The 24,675-nt window shown below is 41.1% G+C and overlaps 1 protein-coding gene across 2 annotated transcripts in view; it reads left to right on the forward strand.

The window, feature by feature from the left end:
• Positions 1 to 24,675, forward strand: part of LOC141153506 (rap1 GTPase-GDP dissociation stimulator 1-A) — a 129,021-nt gene that overhangs the window by 61,858 nt on the left and 42,488 nt on the right. Inside the window, exons 3-5 of one of the 2 annotated variants that reach the window (XM_073638376.1) lie at positions 4,564 to 4,686; positions 5,167 to 5,292; positions 21,241 to 21,387. In XM_073638376.1, coding sequence (XP_073494477.1) covers positions 4,564 to 4,686; positions 5,167 to 5,292; positions 21,241 to 21,387 — 396 coding nt within the window. The remainder of the gene's footprint in view (positions 1 to 4,563; positions 4,687 to 5,166; positions 5,293 to 21,240; positions 21,388 to 24,675) is intronic. The other variant, XM_073638385.1, reaches the window with a different exon arrangement.

Here is a 24,675-nt window from a genome sequence, read left to right on the forward strand (position 1 = left end):
TTACTATTACACAGGTGGTGGAATTATCACCTGAGCAATACTAAGGAAATCCTGAAAACATGACCTGTTGGTGGGCCTTGAGGACTGGAGTTGGGGAACCCTGATTTAAGGGGCCACTTTTGTAAAAGTGGAAAAACCCCTTTAAATTACTTGACCATCCGTTTCCCTGCACTTTGTGCCAGCTGGCAATTTTTACGTAATGGCCCACGTTTAAGAAGACTGACATGTCTTATGCTAGCATTAATATAGTAGTGATTTCTTAACAAATTTGCCACAAATGTGGTATTTCAGAACATGCCCACTTTTCTTGTCCCTTACAAAATTTGGCCAGTGATTTTTCACTTCAAAGTTGTTGAACCTAACTTTTATAGAAGTGGTGTAAACCATTTTGTAAATGTGGACTAATGTTTTATCTGCATTGCATAAGAAAATGAAGACTGATGTGCATAAATCTGTCCATGGATTGTTCATAGAGTGTAATTCAGTTTAATTCTAGCAGTCTATTGGAGCGCTCCTCAATCTGTGTGGCACCCGCCAGTTTTTAGTAATGTGCTGCTGGGGAGGTAGTTTTGACAAAAGTGATGGTTTTACTGCACAGGTCTTTTCCTGGTTGCATCAGAACTGATCAAATCACCAAATCATTTCTGCTTCTTTTGGGTTCAGAAGGCAGTTTTGAAGATAAAATAAGGTAATTTTTAGAAACATTGATAACCAATGGTGAGGCAGCAGCAAAACTTGAAAAGCCATTGTCTATTGAATCAATGGAAAACGTTAAAAAATGGTTGCTTGCTTTTAAAGCGTAGAAAAATACAGTACAGCAAGCTTATGTGTATTGTTTGTATGTATGCGCAGTCTCGGACTCGCCCACAGGGAGACAGGTGAATCTCCCGGTGGGCCCCTGTGCAGGAGTATCCTCCCAACATGAGCTGTAGTTGGCCCAATACATTTAATTCATTACATACAGACAAAAGCAGCATTTCATTATTCATTCATCAAACTACCTAGTTTATCATTCTATAGAAGCAGAGGTAAATTTGTGAAAGAGGGTGATGTAATATTTGCATGTAGCTGAACAGTGGCTCCCCAGAGTCAATGATACTGATGGTCCTTGCCCATATTATATACAGTACAGACCAAAAGTTTGGACACCTCTTCTCATTTAAAGATTTTTCTGTATTTTCATGACGATGAAAATTGTACATTCACACTGAAGGCATCAAAACTATGAATTAACACATGTGGAATTATATACTTAATAAAAAAGTGTGAAACAACTGAAAATATGTCTTATATTCTAGGTTCTTCAAAGTAGCCACCTTTTGCTTTGATGACTGCTTTGCACACTCTTGGCATTCTCTTGATGAGCTTCAAGAGGTAGTCACCGGAAATGGTCTTCCAACTATCTTGAAGGAGTTCCCAGAGATGCTTAGCACTTGTTGGCCCTTTTGCCTTCACTCTGCGGTCCAGCTCACCCCAAATCATCTCGATTAGGTTCAGGTCTGGTGACTGTGGAGGCCAGGTCATCTGGCGTAGCACCCCATCACTCTCCTTCTTGGTCAAATAGCCCTTACACAGCCTGGAGGGTGTTTGGGGTCATTGTCCTGTTGAAAAATAAATGATGGTCCAACTAAACGCTAACCGGATGGAATAGCATGCCACTGCAAGATGCTGTGGTAGCCATGCTGGTTCAGTATGCCTTCAATTTTGAATAAATCCCCAACAGTGTCACCAGCAAAGCACCCCCACACAATCACACCTCCTCCTCCATACTTCACGGTGGGAACCAGGCATGTAGAGTCCATCCGTTCACCTTTTCTGCATCGCACAAAGACACGGTGGTTGGAACCAAAGATCTCAAATTTGGACTCATCAGACCAAAGCACAGATTTCCACTGGTCTAATGTCCATTCCTTGTGTTCTTTAGCCCAAACAAGTCTCTTCTGCTTGTTGCCTGTCCTTAGCAGTGGTTTCCTAGCAGCTATTTCACCATGAAGGCCTGCTGCACAAAGTCTCCTCTTAACAGTTGTTGTAGAGCTGTGTCTGCTGCTAGAACTCTGTGTGGCATTGACCTGGTCTCTAATCTGAGCTGCTGTTAACCTGCGATTTCTGAGGCTGGTGACTCGGATAAACTTATCCTCAGAAGCAGAGGTGACTCTTGGTCTTCCTTCCCTGGGGCGGTCCTCATGTGAGCCAGTTTCTTTGTAGCTTTTGATGGTTTTTGCAACTGCACTTGGGGACACATTCAAAGTTTGCCCAATTTTTGTGACTGACTGACCTTCATTTCTTAAAGTAATGATGGCCACTATTTTTTCTTTACTTAGCTGCTTTTTTCTTGCCATAATACAAATTCTAACAGTCTATTCAGTAGGACTATCAGCTGTGTATCCACCTGACTTCTGCACAACACAACTGATGGTCCCAACCCCATTTATAAGGCAAAAAATCCCACTTATTAAACCTGAGAGGGCACACCTGTGAAGTGAAAACCATTTCCGGTGACTACCTCTTGAAGCTCATCAAGAGAATGCCAAGAGTGTGCAAAGCAGTCATCAAAGCAAAAGGTGGCTACTTTGAAGAACCTAGAATATAAGACATATTTTCAGTTGTTTCACACTTTATTGTTAAGTATATAATTCCACATGTGTTAATTCATAGTTTTGATGCCTTCAGTGTAAATGTACAATTTTCATAGTCCTGAAAATACTAAAAAATCCTTAAATGAGATGTGTCCAAACTTTTGGTCTGTACTGTATGTGTATGCGTATATATGTATGTGTGTGTGTGTATATGTGTATATGTATGTATATATATATATATATATATATATATATATATATATATATATATATATATATATATATATATATATATATATATATATATATATATATATATAATGTATGCACACACACATACTGCTCAAAAAAATAAAGGGAACACTTAAACAACAGAATATAACTCCAAGTAAATCAAACTTCTGTGAAATCAAACTGTCCACTTAGAAAGCAACACTGACAATCAATTTCACATGCTGTTGTGCAAATGGAATAGACAATAGATCGAAATTATTGGCAATTATCAAGACACCCTCAAAAAAGGAGTAGCAATGCTTTCTGGCTGATGTTTTGGTCACTTTTGATTGTTGGTTGTGCTTTTACACTCGTGCTAGCATAAGACGGACTCTACAGCCCACAGAAGTTGCTCAGGTAGTGCAGCTCATCCAGGATGGCACATCAGTGCAAGCTGTGGCAAGAAGGTTTGCTGTGTCTGTCAGTGTAGTGTCCAGAGGCTGGAGGCGCCAGCAGGAGACAGGCCAGTACACTAGGAGACGTGGAGGGGGCCGTGGGAGGGCAACAACCCAGCAGCAGGACCGCTACCTCCGCCTTTGTGCAAGGAGGAACAGGAGGAGCACTGCCAGAGCCCTGCAAAATGACCTCCAGCAGGCCACAAATGTGCATGTGTCTGCACAAACTGCTAGAAACCGACTCCATGAGGGTGGTATGAGGGCCCGACGTCCACAGATGGGGGTTGTGCTCACAGCGCAACACTGTGCAGGACGCTTGGCATTTGCCACAGAACACCAGATGAAAGCGGGTTCACACCGAGCACATGTGACAGACATGACAGAGTCTGGAGACGCAGCGGAGAGTGATCTGCTGCCTGCAACATCCTTCAGCATGACCGGTTTGGCAGTGGGTCAGTAATGGTGTGGGGTGGCATTTCTTTGGAGGACCGCACAGCCCTCCATGTGCTCGCCAGAGGTAGCCTGACTGCCATTAGGTACCGAGATGAGATCCTCAGACCCCTTGTGAGACCATATGCTGGTGCGGTTGGCCCTGGGTTCCTCCTAATGCAAGACAATGCCAGACCTCATGTGACTGAAGTGTGTCAGCAGTTCCTGCAAGATGAAGGCATTGAAGCTATGGACTGGCCCGTTCGTTCCCCAGATCTGAATCCGATTGAGCACATCTGGGATATCCTGTCTCGCTCCATCCACCAACGTCACATTGCACCACAGACTGTCCAGGAGTTGGCGGATGCTTTAGTCCAGGTCTGGAAGAAGATCCCACAGGAGACCATCCCCAACCTCATCAGGAGCATGCCCAAGCATTGTAGGGAGGTCAAATAGGCACGTGGAGGGCACACACAATACTGAGCCTCATTTTGTCTTGTTTTAAGGACATTACATCAAAGTTGGATCAGCCTGTAGTGTTTTTTTCCACTTTTAATTTTGGGGGTGGCTCCAAATCCAGGCCGCCATTGGTTAATAAATTTGATTTCCATTGATGATTTTTGTGTGATTTTTGTTGTCAGCGCATTCAACTTTGTACAGAACAAAGTTTTCAATGAGAATATTTCATTCATTCAGATCTAGGATGTGTTATTTGAGTGTTCCCTTTATTTTTTTGGGAAGTGTGTGTATCTGTCTTTAAATCCTTCTTAAGAAACTGCTCCTTTATCGTTATAATGACAAGACAATTGTGGTCAGCTTGGCGTCTAGTCTTCTGCTATGAAGAGTTTTATTAATCCATCAGAATATTGATGTTTTTTTTTCTTTTTCAGATGTACAGAGCAGTGAAAAAATCCTTCAGAGCGGGATTCTTCAAGTCTTTGCAAGTCTATTGAATTCACAATCTTCATGCACAGCCAAAATAGCTCACATCATAGCCGAAATAGCAAAAAATGGTGAGGTTTTCCAAGAGAACTTTAACTGCTGGAACATCTTCAGTTTTTCACCTCATTTTGTCAGTATGTTTTAATTCATTTTCATTTCATTTACTTGTGTATAGTTATTCTGCCTCTCCTTTTCAGTTTACCTTTAGTTTATGACGTTGACATTTTATTCACTCACCAAATGTTTTTTTCCATATTTTGTCTTGGCCAGAGCCTCGGTCCCATTGTAATCGATTTGAGTTTTTAATTAAGGGCATTTTTATTGTTGCTGTACTTAGTCTAGCTATACAGCTTGATTTATTTCCTAATTCAATGAGGGACTGAATCATCTGCATTAAAATTTAAAGAACCCTCCGCCATAACCCAGTCATTGATTTCTTCCTCTTCTGTTGTACTGTTAGAAATTGCCCACATAAATCACCTTTAAAGTTTCTACCCTATTAATTCTTGTTGATGTAGTTTATAAATGGGCATCGTACGTTTCATTTTCAGAACAATTGCGCATCCCATGTGTGGACGCAGGACTGATTCCACCTTTGGTGCAGCTCTTAAATTGCAAAGATCAGGAAATCTTGCTACAAACTGGTCGTGCCCTTGGAAACATTTGTTACGATAGCCGTAAGTACATCATGTTTGATTTCTGTAGTAATGTTTTGTTCCAGTTTTATATGTACTAAGCCCGAATTCTGTTCAAGTGAGCTAGAGACCCAGTGAGAATCCCATCAGAATGTCAGTGGGTTTTCCCACTAAATAATTCACTGTGCATAGGTGGTAAAATGTATTATTACAGGAGGTGAGTGGGGTAGGGATCATAAATTAGGCACCAGTACACATACTCAACCACTGCTCCATTCACTTATATAGGGCTTACAGAAAGGTTTTTACTGGTAGTGATTTAACAGAAAACCTCTTCAAGGAATCTTCAGAGAGATGTGTATGATTGGAGAATAATCAAGAATGGCCTGTTCTAATTTACAATTGTTGTAGAGCCCTCATTCAATAATGCTAAAAACAGTCCATAAAATAGGCCCTGTATGGCAATTTATTAAGACTTGTATTTCATACTGCAGTCTTATGCAAAAGCCCCGCTGGCACAAGATTTTATTAAGAGACTCACCTACATTTATGGTCCACTTTTACACTGGAAAATTAAACTACGAGCTGGAATAGATTTCTAAACAAACATTTTAGAAAATTTGTAGAGTGGTGAATGGCCACATTCAACTTGGTAAAGCCTAACACATTTACAAAAAAATGCCAGGGGCGTTGCTGACTAGCATAGAGGTAATAATAAATTCTGTACTGTTTGGTTAATTAAAGGGAACCTGTCACCAGGTTTTCCCAATATAAAGTAGGGCCAGCTATTGTAAGGCCTCTTTTACAGCATTCTAGTTAGTTGCATGTATGTCCCCAATCACGTCTACAAGGCACAAAAAAGACCTTTTATTATACTCACAGACAACGCTGTCCGGTCCGATGGGCGTCTTTGGTCTTGATCATCATCCTCCTTTTCTGATTCATGTGGATGTTGCGTATCAGCAGGGCAGAGAGAAGTGCGTCTGCGCAGGAGCGCAATGGAGGATGCTGTGGATGACGTAGGACGCGTCATCCACATGAAGCAAGGAGGGAGAAGAGCGATCGTAAGAAGAGGAGACGCCGGATCAAGATCAGAGACGCCCATCAGACTGGACCGCTCCGTCTGAGTATAATAAAAGCTCTTTGTGCCTTGCATAGGGAATTGGGGACATAAATACAGCATGCTAGAATGCTGTAAAAGAGGCCTGAAAGGTACTGGCCCTACTTTATTTTGGGAAAACCTGGTGACAGGTTCCCTTTGAATGGTATTTTAAAGTAGTCGTCTAGTATTTAAGAAGGAATTTATCCAAGTAGTAAATTCCCCAGTGTAAAATAAAAGTAAGAGTTACCTCCCACACTGGCACCATTCCAATGGTTCATGTGACATTGTTATGCCACGTGAGCACTGCAGCCAAACACTTGAGATGTCTGAGGTTTCTCAGATGGAAGTGTGAACGAAGCAGCTTATCCACGGATTGACTGACTGCAGTGCTCACGTGGCATAACTATGTCGGTGAGGGAAGTGACTATATTCTACTTTTACTTTACAGTGAGGAATATAATATTTTTAAAAAGGGGATATCTTGAGTAGTGGTCAACCGCTTTACGGAGGAGCAAGATTTTATTCTGATACAGTTCACCTAACTAAATAGTATCTACCAGTTAGTGGTTACCAACATAAACAGTAAGTGGTGCACATGGCTTGGACATATTAACCTACTCTGCTACCTTCATGTCTTGTTTCTACGTTTTGGTGAGTGTTGGTGAAGTTTCCATCTAATAACTACTGCATGTGATCTAATCTGTTTGCTTCCACATGTATTCTCTGCGTATTTCTACTTTAAGCAGCTGCTCTTCTGCTGATGAACCTCCTCCGTCCCCTTGCATGGACATGGGCTGCACCGCATCTAATCTCTCTTCTCCCCACTGAAACTAGTATGTTAATTCACATAGCTGGATGTTCATCAGTCTCTTAGCTACAAAGCTGAGACAATACTTTCCCGACGTAAATGTGCCACTTTACCCGGCAGGACGCCGTTCAGCTTTTGTGACCCTTTCATGTGTTAATACAGAGCTAAGAGGCAAGTGTACAAACCCCACTAAGGTGTAAGACGCTGTGACTATTTTCTCTGCTTTTTCCTTTCCAGGGCACACGTCGCCGTTTCTTCTGTCTCCTGCAAATTTGTCTGCGCACCACTCTTGTCTGTGTTTTAGGTGATGGCTGCTAAATAATTCACCCACAGGCTTTGCTCTTAGCAGCACTTTAAACGCTTTCAGACCCGGCACTGAGAAATCTTTTACCTAGGGTACTTGCGTAAATGAATGGATGTGATATTTTAACATATTGACTTTTTAGTAGTTTTTTTTCTGAAGTGGTTTTGTATTTGGAGATTTGGTAAGAGCCATTAGAGCAGTGTAGCAGTAATTTGGGATGATAACCATTTTTTTCTTCATAGTACTTTTTCGCCTCAAAAATAGTCTTGTCTAAACAGTCTGAATATGAAAACATATTTTATTAAAGGGGTTGCCTCAGCGCAGGGGTGCAGTGTTCCCGGGAACCGGCTTTCTGCTTTTAGAGTGCAGTGTGCTCTTGAAGACTGACAGTTTAGACCAGTGGCATCGTGGCGCCACTGCTACGAACTATGCGCTCTCCAAGCAGAGGCAGCTTTGTCTCTGCAGCATGGTAGAAGTATCGAGGGGGTGTAGCAGGTCAGTTACAGTGATCTCACCAACTTCTGAGTGGTGGGAGCAGCAGGGCTGTGGAGTCGATAAGCCAAACTTCCGACTCCTCAATTTCTCCGACTCCTCAATTTCCCCGACTTCTGACTCAGACTCCCTCATAGATGGCTCATGTTTAAGTGATAAATTTACCGGAGCACAGATTCTTCTCTAAAAGTCTAGACCCTTAGAGCAGGAATAGGACAGACATTTATAGGACATTTCATAACTTTCCCAAATTCTTATGAAAAAATATTCCCCACAAACTGCATTGAGCTACTGTACCCAATTTATTATATATTTTAGAAGTTGGTCCATTTTATACCGATTCCGACTCAACCAAAATGGGCTCTGACTCCACGACTCCGACCCCACAGCCCTGGGGCGCAGTCTCTAAAGCACAGAAGCATCTCAAAGGGAAGGGAAATATGTCAAAGTAGGGTGCGGTGCACAGCAGCCTCAGGCCGGTTCCTGAGTATGAGAAAAAGGAGAAAAAATCCCAGCAACCGCAAAAATGAATAGATTAAAGCATCATATTTATTGTAGTACATAGAAAATCCAAAAAGAAGTTTAAAAATACATACAAAAGATGAGATACTGGGACTATGCGTTTCGAGCGGACTATCTTGTCTTGGTCAAGACTAAGAGATAGTTATCTCGAAACGTGTAGACCCAGTGTCTCATCTTTTGTATGTATTTTTAAACTACTTTTTGGATTTTCTATGTGCTACAATAAATGTGATGTTTTAATCTATTAATTTTTGCGGTTGCTGGCGTTTTTTTCTCACTTTTCATTGCCTCTAAAGCATAGAGCCTGCCAGAGGTGTGCTCTCCTTATCTAGGTAACCGGCCACTCCAAGAATGAAGGGTGGCTCGTAACTTAGGCTATGAGCTGTAAACTAAAAAATTAAAAATCCCTTCATACTTGAGAAAGGAAAGTATTTTAAGCAAGAACTAAATTGCAAAGTTGCTTATTTGTTTTCAAGCACTTTGGAATTTTTAACCACTTAAGAACTTGAAGCAACCTCTTAAATATTTATTAACTTAATTTTACTACTTACTGTTAGACTAAATGCTACAAATTTATCACAGGGGCTCATGCTGTCTCATAAATGTAAACACATTTGTGTCGAACTTCATGCCGCCGCTTCCTTGGTTGGCTTACTTTTTTGATAATTGTATTCAAAAACATTTAAGGCAATACAGCACATATTCAACCACGTTCCTTTTTATATAAACCCTACCCCTTTTCTTGCTCAATTATACTTTTTGTCTAGACAAACACAAAAAGTGTGTAAATACTTAGTAAATTAGCCACAATTTAGTATGTGTGTGTATCTCTCTCTCTCTCTCTCTCACTCACTCACTCACTCACTCACTCACTCACTCACTCACACACTCACACACTCACACACTCACACACTCACACACTCACACACTCACACTCACTCTCACTCTCACACACACTCATATATATATATAATATATATATATATATATATATATATATATATATATATATATATATATATATATATATATATATAAAATATATATATATATATATAAAATATATATATATATATATATATATATATATATATATATATATATATATATATATATATATATATATATATATACAGTGCCTACAAGTAGTATTCAACCCCCTGCAGATTTAGCTGGTTTGATAAGATGCAAATAAGTTAGAGCCTTCAAACTAGAGTAGGCTTTATGAACAGAAGCATAAATCTTACAAACCAAAAAGTTATGTTGCTCAGTTGAATTTTATTAAATTTTAAACATAAAAGTGTGGGTCAATTATTATACAACCCCCATGTTTAATATTTTGTGGAATAACCCTTGTTTGCAATTACAGCTAATAATCGTCTTTTATAAGACCTGATCAGGCCGGCACAGGTCTGTGGAGTTATCTTGGCCCACTCCTCCATGCAGATCTTCTCCAAGTTATCTAGGTTCTTTGGGTGTCTCATGTGGACTTTATTCTTGAGCTCCTTCCACAAGTTTTCAATTGGGTTAAGGTCAGGAGACTGACTAGGCCACTCCAACACCTTGACTTTTTCCCTCTTGAACCAGGCCTTGGTTTTCTTGGCTGTGTGCTTTGGGTCGTTGTCTTGTTGGAAGATGAAATTACGACCCATCTTAAGATCCTTGATGGAGGAGCGGAGGTTCTTGGCCAAAATCTCCAGGTAGGCCGTGCTATCCATCTTCCCATGGATGCGGACCAGATGGCCAGGCCCCTTGGCTGAGAAACAGCCCCACAGCATGATGCTGCCACCACCATGCTTGACTGTAGGGATGGTATTCTTGGGGTCGTATGCAGTGCCATCCAGTCTCCAAACGTCACGTGTGTGGTTGGCACCAAAGATCTCGATCTTGGTCTCATCAGACCATAGAACCTTGAACCAGTCTGTCTCAGAGTCCTCCAAGTGATCATGAGCAAACTGTAGACGAGCCTTGACATGACGCTTTGAAAGTAAAGGTACCTTACGGGCTCGTCTGGAACGGAGACCATTGCGGTGGAGTACGTTACTTATGGTATTGACTGAAACCAATGTCCCCACTGCCATGAGATCTTCCCGGAGCTCCTTCCTTGTTGTCCTTGGGTTAGCCTTGACTCTTCGGACAAGCCTGGCCTCGGCACGGGAGGACACTTTCAAAGGCTGTCCTGGCCGTGGAAGGCTAACAGTAGTTCCATAAGCCTTCCACTTACGGATGATGCTCCCAACAGTGGAGACAGGTAGGCCCAACTCCTTGGAAAGGGTTTTGTACCCCTTGCCAGCCTTGTGACCCTCCACGATCTTGTCTCTGATGGCCTTGGAATGCTCATTTGTCTTTCCCATGTTGACCATGTCTGAGTGCTGTTCACAAGTTTGGGGAGGGTCTTAAATAGTCAGAAAAGGCTGGCAAAAGAGATCTTTAATCCACACATGTGAAGCTCATTATTCTTGGTGCCTGAACTACTTCGTAATACTTTAGGGGGACCAAACAGAATTCTTGTGGTTTGAGGGGTTGAATAATAAATGACACTCTGAATTAACTTTTTACGTTTTAAAAAAACAAACAAACAAAAAAAATTTGCTGCAGTGCATTTCCCACTTCCAGGCTGATCTACAGTACAAATGTCACAACACCAAGTTAATTCCGCATGTGTCAACCAGCTAAATCTGCAGGGGGTTGAATACTACTTGTAGGCACTGTATATACATACACACATATATACATACACACACATACACATATATACATACACACACATACACATACATACACACACATATACATATATACATACATACATACATACATACATACATACATACATACATACATACATATATATATATATATATATATATATATATATATATATATATATATACACATACACATACACATACACATACACATACACATACACATACACATACACATACACATACACACACACACACACACTACAGGCTGATCCAACTTTGATGTAATGTCCTTAAAGCAAGTCAAAATGAGGCTCAGTATTATGTGTGGCCTCCACGTGCCTGTATGACCTCCCTCTTCAACACCTGGGCATGCTCCTGATGAGGTTGCGGATGGTCTCCTGTGGGATCTCCTCCTAGACCTGGACTGAAGCATCCACCAACTCCTGGACAGTCTGTGATGTTGGTGGATGGAGCGAGACATGATGTCCCAGATGTGCTCAATCGGATTCAAGTCTGGGGAACGGGCAAGCCAGTCCATAGCTTCAATGCCTTCATCTTGCAGGAACTGCTGACACACTGCAGCCACATGAGGTCTGGCACTGTCCTGCATTAGGAGGAACCCAGGGCCAACCGCACCAGCATATGGTCTCACAAGGGGTCTGAGGATCTCATCTCGGTACCTAATGGCAGTCAGGCTACCTCTGGCGAGCACATGGAGGGCTGTGCGGCCCTCCAAAAAAAATGCCACCCCACACCATTAGTGACCCACTGCCAAACCAGTCATGCTGAAGGATGTTGCAGGCAGCAGATCGCTCTCCATGGTGTCTCCAGACTCTGTCACGTCTGCCACATGTGCTCGGTGTGAACCTGCTTTCATCTGTGAAGAGCACAGGGTGCCAGTGGCAACTTTGCCAATCCTGGTGTTCTGTAGTAAATGGCAAGCGTCCTGCACGGTGTTGGGCTGTGAGCACAACCCCCAATCCGTGGACGTCGGGCCCTCATACCACCCTCATGGAGTCTGTTTCTAACCATTTGTGCAGACACATGCACATTTGTGGCCTGCTGGAGGTCATTTTGCAGGGCTCTGGCAGTGCTCCTCCTGTTCCTCCTTGCACAAAGGCAAAGGTTGCCCTCCTACGACCCCCTCCACGTCTCCTGGTGTACTGGCCTGTCTCCTGGTAGCGCCTCCAGCCTCTGGACACTACGCTGACAGACACAGCAAACCTTCTTGCCACAGCTCGCATTGATGTGCCATCCTGGATGAGCTGCACTACCTGAGCAACTTCTGTGGGTTGTAGAGTCAGTCTCATGCTACCACGAGTGTGAAAGCACAATCGGCATTCAAAAATGACCAAAACATCAGCCAGAAAGCATGCTATTCCATCCGGTTTGCGTTTAGTTGGACCATCATTTATTTTTCAACAGGACAATGACCCCAAACACACCTCCAGGCTGTGTAAGGGCTATTTGACCAAGAAGGGGAGTGATGGGGTGCTACACCAGATGACCTGGCCTCCACAGTCACCAGACTTGAACCCAATCGAGATGGTTGGGGGTGAGCTGGACCGCAGAGTGAAGGCAAAAGGGCCAACAAGTGCTAAGCATCTCTGGGAATTCCTTCAAGATTGTTGGAAGACCATTTCCGGTGACTACCTCTTGAAGTTCATCAAGAGAATGCCAAGAGTGTGCAAAGCAGTCATCAAAGCAAAAGGTGGCTACTTTGAAGAACCTAGAATATAAGACATATTTTCAGTTGTTTCACACTTTTTTGTTAAGTATATAATTCCACATGTGTTAATTCATAGTTTTGATGCCTTCAGTATGATTGTACAATTTTCATAGTCATGAAAATACAGAAAAATCTTTAAATGAGAAGGTGTCCAAGCTCTATCTATCTCTCTATCGATATATATCTCTACCTCTGCAAGCTAGGCAAAGGCTTACAAATCCTAGGGACAGACGATGTGGCTACTATGGGGACCTTTTGAGAGAGGGGGCAAACAGGATGGTTGAAAATTGGCCCAAGGGTCATCAAGAGGCCCTCTTGTTCTTGGTAGCAAAATCAGCTCAAAAATGAGAGTTCCACTTTGATTTTCTTTTTATATGCCATAGTTTCTAGGGTTGTAACTTTTTCACAAAATGTAATAATGCCTTTCAGTCACATTGTTATTCTGATATATTTTCCACATCCTGATACACATTAAATGTTCTACATAAAGCCTACTAATAAAAAATACCAAATCCACTATAAATTTGCCCTCATGTGCCAACTATGGTTGTTATAAAAGTAGAACTATTAGGGGACCCATATCATGTGAGCATAGGTTGCATATGAATTATGAACTCCCAGCCCAGAGTCTACAGTATATGATAGAGGTATGGCTTTCCACTTCAAAAACCGCTTTATATGAAAAGCCTGGTGTTCTTCAGTGATTACTGAGCAGTTCGTTTTTCTATCTAAAGTAACTTGCATCAGATACTTTGTCTTGCATCCATATAGTTTAATAGGCTCATTGATCTTTAGGCAGCTGTCACGTTGTACTGACTTCTCAAACACTCTCAGAAGAACATCCATCTTTCTGATTCTTGAGGATAAGCTTTACCTCTACAACATCTGTAGTAATTGAAGTGTTCACAACGTAAAATAGGTAAAAATAAAAAATAAGCCATATAACAAGCTCTAAATGGTATAGAACCATTTCACAAGGCATAGCCACAGCTTCTATGGTTGAGGATACAGAGCTTTTTTGTGCGAGCATAATCTGACTTCAATTTTCCCAATTTGGGTTTATTTAGTTAAAACACTTACAGTAAAAATTGCTTAATTTAATGTAAAGCTTGTAAAGTCTAAAAACCCTGCAATTGCTATTTCCTTTTCACTAGATAAGATTAAGATTTCTTCTGTTTCTTCTTCATTGGGGAACACAGAACCATGGGATAGTTCGATGCCACCAGGAGGCTGACACTATTATTACATTCTAAATTAAAAATTGCCTCCTCCCCAGCAGACTATACATCGCCTCAGTCTCCCTCAGTTTAGTGAAAAAGCAATAGGAGAGGCAAAAAAAACATTAAAGCATTTGGAAAAATAATTCAACGGAAAACATAAATGCACTCCCAATCGAGTAACTAAGAGTGGGTGCTGTGTCCCCCAATGAAGACAATCGAGAAACAGATTTTACAGTGAGTACCAAAAATCTTAATTTCTCGGTCACTTCATTTTGTGACACAGAACCATGGGATGTCCTAAAGCGGTCGCTGAGGGGGGAAAATAATATACCGTTACCACCAAATTATCCACTCTTGCTTACGCCAAAGCCTGAGCAACTGCTGCTTGTAAAATCTTCCTGCCATAACTTGCATCCGAATAAGCAAAGGTGTAGACTCTGTAAAAATTAGAGAAGTTATGTACCGCTGACCAAGTGGCTGCTTTACAGATTTGTAGCACGGATGCCTGGTGACGAACCGCCTAGGATGCCCCACCGCCCGCATAAAGTGCTCCTTAACCCTCCAAGGAGGCGCCCTGGCTTTGCCGTGTAGGCCTGAATGATGGCCATTCTAATATAACTAGCAATAGTTGCCTTAGAGGCGGTCAGGCTCCTGCCAGGGCCGTCTGGTATGACAAACAAGAAATCAGACCATCTAAATGGGGCGGTGGCTGATAAATGGCACCATACAGCCCTGACTATATCTAATTTGTCCAGAGCCTTCTTGATCCGGATGAGAAGGAGTAGGGCTAAAGTAAGGTAAGACAATATCTTCGTTAAAGTGGAAAGCTGAAACCACCTTGGGGAGGAAGGATGGAACAGGTCTCAATCAGGACTGTGGAGTCGGAATAAAATGGACCGACTCCAACTCCTAAATATATAATAAATTGGGTACTGTAGTTCAATGCAGTTTGTGGGGAATATTTTTTCATAAGAATTTGGGAAAGTTATGAAATGTCCTATGAATGTCTGTCCTATTCCTGATCTAAGGGTCTAGACTTTTAGCTGAGATGAGTCTGTGCGACAGTAAATGTATCACTTAAACATGAGCCATGTATGAGGGAGTCGTGGAGTCGGTGTCATGAAAATTGAGGGGTCTGAGTTGGAGTCTGAGGTTGGCTTACTGACTCCACAGCCCTGGTCTCAACACTACCTTATCCTGGTGCAGGATAAGGAGGCTCTTTACAAGCTCCGATACTCTCCTAATAAAGGTCATGGCTATAAGGAACACTACTTTATAAGCAAGGTGAAGCACAGAAAACTCTGAGGGGCTCAAATGGTGGAGACTGAAGAGCCTCCAAGACTAGATTAAAGTCCCACTGATCAGGAGAGGCCGATAGGGTGGTCTAGCGCACCCTACCCTCTGAAGAAAGGTCCTGACCTGAGGTCTAGAGGCCACATCTCTCTGAAATAAAATAGTTCTCTCAAGGGACAGGTGTCCGCCTTGGCTTCTCTGTGTACCCCAATGAAGCGACCTGAGAAATGTTTTGGTTTTTTTGGGGGGAAAAAAACGCACAGAATAGATTATCACCAGAAAGATTACATTAAGTAGCTGGCTGTATGCACACCACCACCACTACTACATATATGCCAAAGGAGTTACAGAAATCTGAGGACCCACATACTAGTGATCGTAGGGGTCCCAAGCAATGTAGCATTTATCACCCACACTATGAAATAGTAAGAAATGTCTTTTTGGGGGAAGCCTACTTTTTATGCTCTTAAAGTTTGGATTATACAACACGCATATCCAAATACCATATTGCGCAAAAAAGGCAACTGCTTCCCAGGCAAAAAGTTGAGTTGTTTTTTTTTTTTCCTACATACGGATTATGAAATATTTAAAGCGGATCTGTCACCAGATTCTATAGTACCGAGCTGTATACATAGTTAAATAGATCACTTAGACCCGATTAAGCTGGTGCATTTACTTTGCTGCAAGACTTATTAGGTAGTGAGATCAAAAGGATCACTTTTTTTTATTTTTTAAACTCAAACTAACTGATCCTTATCTTCCCTGACATCTGTTGGGATAGACTGAGGAGACCCCTGTTCATATTAGATGGTCAGCAGGTTCTGTGGACTTTAATGTGCATGGAGGCCTTTATTTGTTGGTAAAGTTCTGTAATGTAATTGCAAAACTTGTAATAACAAGCATAGCTTAAAAAAGTGATCGGTGAACAGTGCTGTGGATACTAAATAAGCAAACTCAAAAAACACTTCCTGCATATACGGTAAATCCCACCTGAGCACTCTGGCCATGTGAGCCAGCTACACATTACATTTACAATATATACAAAGAGAGCCTGAACATATTGTTAGGACCGGTGTTCAATAACTGAATTCAGAGTGCAATTACAGAGTAGGGGATAAAGAAAAGAAAGACTCAAAGAATACAGAACATAAAAGGAAGATGCATTAAAGATAGTAAGTAAAGCTAGATGTGCTAGTGTTGACACAATTACAAATGAAGTGCATAAAGTAGATAAAATGATGCCCAAATCTAATAAAGGAAGCCTGGAACATGGAGGTATTCCAGAAAGAACAGTCAGGCTTGCATATGCCAAAATTCACATTAATTAAAAGGAGAAGGAGTATTTTGCTAAGTTGCTATTATCTGCATTAAATTTAACACGGTCACACACTGCATAGTAAGAAAGCAAGCTGCGTAGTGAACCCTTCTCTTACTTTCGCCATTAGTAATACATGTATGTTAGTAATTTTTACAAATAGAAGTAGCACAGCTGAATAATGTTGGAAAGAGGCAGCCAACAAGGTGTACCCATGCAAGCATGTGATAGTTGGAAAATCTGGAAATAATAATGTGCGCTGGAATGAAAGGCTTGGCATAAGGAAGCTGGGGCAGATGTGAGAAAGCTGCGTGACATGGCAGAATGGCCTCCACTGCTGATCTGACCAATAGACTATTTCTGCATTAAACTTGTTTTCCACCATCCTGTTGTGCTCACAAATTTCATGCCGATTTTTAATTTTAGAATATACCTGTATAAGGAGATCTGTTTCTCTGATTTTAATAAATTATAGAATTCTGACTGCCACTAGAGGGAGCTAATTGCATATGGATTTTTATAGCTGGTGTTGAACTCAATAGGAGCTTCATTTGCAACCATTAATATTCAACCCCCGTTGCAAATTAGGTTTATTGACACAATTTACAAACTTTCTGCTCTTTGCAATAAACCAATCACGAACAATATAAAAAGCTCAACACAGCTAATATAACAAAGGGCTTCTCCAAATCAATGCCACTTTGTTAAACCTCCTTTATGACCAGCGTCTTTAGTACTCAGAAGAACACCTTTGGCTGTTATGAGCTGATGCAAAAGTAATTCATAGCCGGACACCAGATTCTGTCAGCGATTTTTGAGAAATAACGTTTCTCATGAAGCTTTAGTTGACAAATATGCTTGGGTTGTCAAGAGAGTGTCCCCAAAAGTTAATAGCAGAGATCACTGCCTTGCGCAAACAGGAAAAAGAATAAAAAAAAGATATCAAAAGTGTTGAATGTTCTTAAACATGCCATTAGAAGTATAGTTGACAAGTTTTAAGTTAAATTAAAAACTGGCTACACTACCAGTACTTGACAGAAGTAATGATTACCAGCTGCCACCAGACACCAGGTTCCTCAGAAGATGGGTAGTGAAAACCCTTGGATGACTGCAGAAAGACTTGGTGGCAGCAGGCACTGAGGTGTGTTTGTACACTAGAGCACATACTAAACGCTGAAGATCTCTATGCTTGGTCTCAAAGACCTACATCTCTGCTGACCCAAAAGAACAAAAAAGTCACTTATCTACTCAAAGCATATATATTTGTCAAAGGAATTTTGGAGTTCTAATTTGTGGTGCAGTGAAAATAATTTTGAACTTTTCATGTCTATGAATTAGCAATGTGACTGGAGGAGGAAGATTGAAGCATACGCTGAAAAAAAAACACTCCATTAGTGAAGCATAGTGGAGGCTCAGTGATGTTCTGGGGATCATTGCTCATGAGGAATGGGCTAAGATTTCTCATGAACGCTGCCAGAAGCTGGTGCCTGGCTATGAATCAAGTTTGCATCCGGTCATAATGGCCAAAGATGCTCTTTTAAGTACTAAAGATGCCTGTCCTGAAGAGGGTTGAATAATTGACACTGCAGAAGTCAGTAAAAGTAACATTTTGTGTTTGAATTTGGAGAAACCACTTGTTATATAAGTTGTGTTGAGCTATTTACATTACTGTTGTTTGATCCTCATGTTGCAAACTACAGAAGTTTGCAAATTAGGATTACTAGAAAAATGAACTATCAGGGTTGAATAATTTTGATACGGTGTATAAATCCATGTCTTCTACTAGTGACAGCTGCTGGTATGTACTATGACATGTCAGTTTAGTGCCAGGTCTTTTCCAATCATAAGCTCTGTAATAACTCTCTGATAGTAGGATAGACAGACAAACCTGCGGGATAATAGTGGTATAGTGCCATTTCCACCTGTACAGTGCAGATTTAAAGAGAATCTGTAATCAGGTCTTTGCAGCATAGTGTAGGAAAATAGACCACAATTCTAACGATTTATTACTTAGTTTACTTGGTGCACCAGTTGTGACACAACCAGAGTTTTTACATGTAGCAGAGCTCAAAAGCTAACACTGTTAACACCACAGCTTTCTGTGTACATTGTCTGTTGATGATAAGCTGCTTATCAGAGGAGGGGGCGTGTTTGGACCAGGGCTCAGATGAGCAGTAGTCCAGGCAGTGATGATGTCCTGGGGATAAAACATTCATTGTACTGTATAGAAACAGCACCCAGCCTAATAAGTTACAAATCCCTGAATTCCGGTCCTCAGCACCCATGTCATGCTGTCCTTAGATTACGTAGTAAAAACCTGCTGACAGATTCCCTTTTATGGTTACAAAAAATGGCCAAAATACGACTACCCTACCACCATTTGAATGTCAACTATGCCAGTACATTTCCTCCACCTTTTGAAAATTGCTATTGTGTTTTCATCTAGTGTACATTGCAGCTTCGCAGGTGTGAGCAGCACTTAGAAAAGCAATGCTTTAATTTCTTACAGGAGTTCGGCAGTATATAAACTGCAGCAGAATTCAGGAGCAAGTGATTTGTTAATAGTCAGGTAGTCACTGATCAACAAAGTTGTGCTAGGTAATGACTTGATGTTACAGTGGTGGCCAAAAGTATTGGCACCCCTGCAATTCTGTCAAATACTGTTTCTTCCTGAAAATGATTGCAATCACAAATTCTTTGGTATTATTATCTTCATTTAATTTGTCTTCAATGAAAAAACACAAAAAGAATTGTCCTAAAGCCAAATTGGATATAATTCCACACTAAACCTAAAAAAGGGGGTGGACAAAAGTATTGGCACTGTTTGAAAAATCATGTGATGCTTCTCTAATTCGTGTAATTAACAGCACCTGTAACTTACCTGTGGCACCTAACAGGTGTTGGCAATAACTAAATCACACTTGCAGCCAGTTAACATGGATTAAAGTTGACTCCATCTCTGTCCTGTGTCCTTGTGTGTACCACATTGAGCATGGAGAAAAGAAAGAAGACCAAAGAACTGTCTGAGGACTTGAGAAACCAAATTGTGAGGAAGCATGAGCAATCTCAAGGCTACAAGTCCATCTCCAAAGACCTGAATGTTCCTGTGTCTTCCGTGCGCAGTATCATCAAGAAGTTTAAAGCCCATGGCACTGTGGCTAACCTCCCTAGATGTGGACGGAAAAGAAAAATTGACGAGAGATTTCAACACAAGATTGTGCGGATGGTGGATAAAGAACCTCAACTAACATCCAAACAAGTTCAAGCTGCCCTGCAGTCCGAGGGTACGACAGTGTCAACCCGTACTATCCGTCGGCGTCTGAATGAAAAGGGACTGTATGATAGGATACCCAGGAAGACCCCACTTCTTACCCCAAGACATAAAAAAGCCAGGCTGGAGTTTGCCAAAACTTACCTGAGAAAGCCTAAAACGTTTTGGAAGAAAGTTCTCTGGTCAGATGAGACAAAAGTAGAGCTTTTTGGGAAAAAGCATCAACATAGAGTGTACAGGAAAAAAAGAGGCATTCAAAGAAAAGAACATGGTCCCTACAGTCAAACATGGCGGAGGTTCCCTGATGTTTTGGGGTTGCTTTGCTGCCTCTGGCACTGGACTGCTTGACCGTGTGCATGGCATTATGAAGTCTGAAGACTACCAACAAATTTTGCAGCATAATGTAGGGCCCAGTGTGAGAAAGCTGGGTCTCCCTCAGAGGTCATGGGTCTTCCAGCAGGACAATGACCCAAAACACACTTCCAAAAACACTATAAAATGGTTTGAGAGAAAGCACTGGAGACTTCTAAGGTGGCCAGCAATGAGTCCAGACCTGAATCCCATAGAACACCTGTGGAGAGATCTCAAAATGGCAGTTTGGAGAAGGCACCCTTCAAATATCAGGGACCTGGAGCAGTTTGCCAAAGAAGAATGGTCTACAATTCCAGCAGAGCATTGTAAGAAGCTCATTGATGGTTACAGGAAGCGGTTGTTCGCAGTTATTTTGGCTAAAGGTTGTGCAACCAAGTATTAGGCTGAGGGTGCCAATACTTTTGTCTGGCCCATTTTTGGAGTTTTGTGTGAAATGATCAATGATTTGATTTTTGCTTCATTCTCTTTTGTGTTTTTTCCTTGCAAGCAAATTAAATGAAGATAATAAGACCAAAGAATTTGTGATTGCAATCATTTTCAGGAAGAAACTGAGTATTATCTGACAGAATTGCAGGGGTGCCAATACTTTTGGCCACCACTGTATATCACACACAAGCTTTGTGCATTATATATTTATTAGAGACATGCTATTCAGTAATATCGGGTATATTTCAGCGCGGACATTTACTATAATAGTAGGACTTTTTAGCTGTAAGATGCTAGTTTATGTTATCAGCTGGGACATATATAAGATTTATGCCCTCCCATACGACTGTATAGTGTGTAAGTTGAAGTGAGGGTGGTTGGGATGCTTTCTATTGTTTTTAATGTGCCTTTTTGTTTGTTTCCAGATGAGGGCAGGCGAGCTGTTGACCAAGCGGGTGGTGCCCAAATTGTAGTTGACCATTTACGGTCAATATGCACATTAACAGATCCAGCAAATGAGAAGCTCATGACTGTCTTTTGTGGCATGCTGATGAACTATAGCAATGAGAATGGTAAACTAACCGCTTTATCCACACAATCAAGGCAGCTCAGTCATGTAGAAGCAGCCCTCACCAAATGTAGTCCAGTAATGTATATTGTAGACGACTGAATAGAGAGCAAGCCCTGTGCATTCCCTGACGCCAGAGCAGTGCCCTCCAGCAAGCGGAGGTCCAAATAAAATAACATCATTATCTTTTTTTTTTTTTTTTCTTCAAAATTTGGTATAGAAATGTGAGAGAGATGCAAAGTGTTAACTACAAGATAATTCCCTCCACTATGCTTTTCAATTCAAGTTTCAACATTGTTCTGCCAGATGGATGTGCACTGAGTCTCCGAAGCAATCTGTTCTGTGCCCGGCTGTTCTGTAGGGATTTTTGTATGGGTATTCAAATCTTCTTTTGTTCATGTTCTAATTATTCCCTTACCTATGGTGTTACTTTTTCCTTTAGGTGGAGCAAGCTTGCATTTAGATTGTTTACACACTGTAAGATCACATTGCCTCTATTGATTCCTGACAGCAGTTTTCCCTTCTTAGAGGCATTACATTTGAAATAATGTGTTGTTATTCCAAGGCACTGTATTAAGAGCAAATGTATAAATGACATTATTACCTGCCAGCCATATTTGCTATGAATTCCAATATTCTGTCAATAGCATCAATATATTCATTTGTGTTTCACAATCCGTTCATATAAACAAACAAACTTTTAATTAAGAAAATATAGACACATTTTGGCAAATCTCTTTAGCTAATAGATGGGTAACTGTAGACCAGACACAGAACAATGAGAATGTAAGGCTGCAAACTGTATCCTATCATTAAAGCAACCCCCCTCCTAAGTAGATACTCATTCTTTAGAATGAAGGGACCATGTGAAATCTGTACTCATGACTTCAACAAAGTTCCTTCAAGTAGTATGTTGCTTTACACTGTGTTGCTCATTTAGCTCTAGGTGGAGGGTCCAGAGGATGATCCCTCACCTATGATCTTGTTGTAGCATATCTTGGCGATGTCCTTGGACTCGTCTTTTAAAGTGTACCTCCAGTTTTTGGTAATACTTGCCTCAAGCCATTTAAAATGTTGCTTCTTACCATCTGACAACAGTGAGTGTTTGTCATAAGATCCTAAGGATCATCTCTCAGAGTTGGAATAGTATTCAGCCAATCTACTCAAGAATGGACTTTTGAGATTTTGTTAAAGATGACCTTCCATTAACTTTTTTTTCACTTAGACAATGTATGTAGTATGTTTGTGTGTGTGTGTTTAATATACTCACCTACCTCCATCTTCTCCGGTATCTAGTGCTGCTCTGGTCCTCTTCTGAGTGATGTCTAGGGCTGCTCTGGTTCTCTTCTGAGTGATGTCACTACTTTTCAGACTCTCCGGCTCGCTCTATGCGTGAGCCTGAAGTCTTTTACAATTTGAGTCCATGGAGCCTCGTTATGATACTCCATAGACTTGCATAGTAAAAGCCACTTCTGGGTCACGCAGAGCACAGTGTGACTTGGAGTATCTGAAGAACGCTCTTCAGACTCTCTAGGTCACACTATACTCTGCGTGACCTGGAAGAGGAGCAGAACGGCGCTGGATACTGGAGACTACAGCGGTAGGTGAGTATATTAGCACGCACACAAGAGTATATACACATTGTTAAAGTATTACATTTCTTATAGTAATCATAGTTAATTTTCTACTAGTATATAGAATAAAATATAGTCTTTTCTTCTATTCTAGACATCTTAATAAAATTAGAGTATGCCAGGTCTAGTGGAGGATGGTTAACTGTCCATTGAAAATAACCCTAAGGCTAATTGGGGGACTGTATTTTCCATCTTTTCTAGTACTTCCATAAATCTTGTTCCTAAAGACATTTGGATATGTATCCCAAAGAACACTGTTTTTGTTAATATACTTATGTTTTCGTTGAATATTATCCTGTTTGTACGCATGCACATGATATAGCCGGAAAATTCTACTAAGGTATATAAAGTCTTTTATATACACCATAAAGGTCAGAGCATGATTTAACTGCACTATGTGTCACTGTGGGGTAGTTTTGCTCCCCAACAGCTCTTGTATAATTGATATATCAGAATCCCAGGACTGGCACCCTTGTCAGAAAGTCATACTCTGACAACATATACACAGATGTAGTAAAAAAAAGTTCATGAGAGGGGCTTCTTTAACCCCTTAACAACCACCGATACTCATTAAAACGGTGGTCGTTAAAACGGGCCTTATTCCCTCATTGTCGTTGTAAAGCGGCAATCTGGAATAAGGGAATAGCGCTGTCCGGCGGCGTCAATTCCCACGCGTGTCAGCTATATCTGACAGCTGACACCCTGCAATATCGGCCCCGGCCGGTCTTGGGGCCGATTAACCCCTTAAATACCGCTGTCAATCATGACAGCGGTATTTAAGTTATTACAAGGGGCTCATTCGGCAAAAAAACAAAAAAGTTACAGCTGTCAGAATATGATGATGCAAAAACAAATTCATTTTTGTAAAATATTTTTAGTCTGTAAAAATGGCAAATCCTAAAAAACAACATATAAATCTGGTATCGCTGTAATCGTACCGACCCGACGAACAAATCGGTCTTATCACTTTTACCGCATGGTGAACGGTGCAAAAATTAAAAACAATAACTGAATTGCTGTTTTTTGTTCTTTCTGTATTTGAAAAATCTGAATAAAAAGCTATCAAAAAATATGTGCCCCAAAATGGTACCAAAAAAATCTGCAACTCTTCCCGCAAAAAATTAGCCCTCATACAGCTCTGTTCGCCAAAAAATTACAGCTCTCAGAATATGGTGATGGGGGAAAAAAAACTTGTTTTAAAAAAGCATTTTTACTGTGACAGCAGCAAAACCTAAAAAAAACCCCTATATAAATCTGGTATCGCTGTAATTGCACCGACCCGAAGAATAAATCCGCCTCATCACTTATACCGCACTGTGAAACACACAAAAATAAAAAACTATTCTGGTACTGTTGTTTATTTGTTCATTCTGCCTCCCAAAAATCAGAACAAGGCTTGGCTCACATTTATCCTGCACTCTCCGCTGAGCGCTTATATCGGGGTTTCCGTGTAAATTCTCCAAAACCGCGATTCAGACAAAACCCCTGAAGAAAACCACCCACTCATGAGGCCGATGGAGTCCTTTTGGACTGGTCTATGTTCCGGCGGTGTCCCATCATGTTGAACATCTTTTTAGCACATAAGTGTGGGCGACCACAGATCTGTGCATGCCTAAAAAGATGGATACCACCGGAGCAGACTCCAAATGGACTCCAAA

This window comes from Phyllobates terribilis, unplaced genomic scaffold, assembly GCF_046119375.1.
Source record: "Phyllobates terribilis strain yellow unplaced genomic scaffold, ASM4611937v1 Scaffold_1__5_contigs__length_1240528914, whole genome shotgun sequence".
In the NCBI taxonomy this organism is placed as follows: Eukaryota; Metazoa; Chordata; class Amphibia; order Anura; family Dendrobatidae; genus Phyllobates; species Phyllobates terribilis.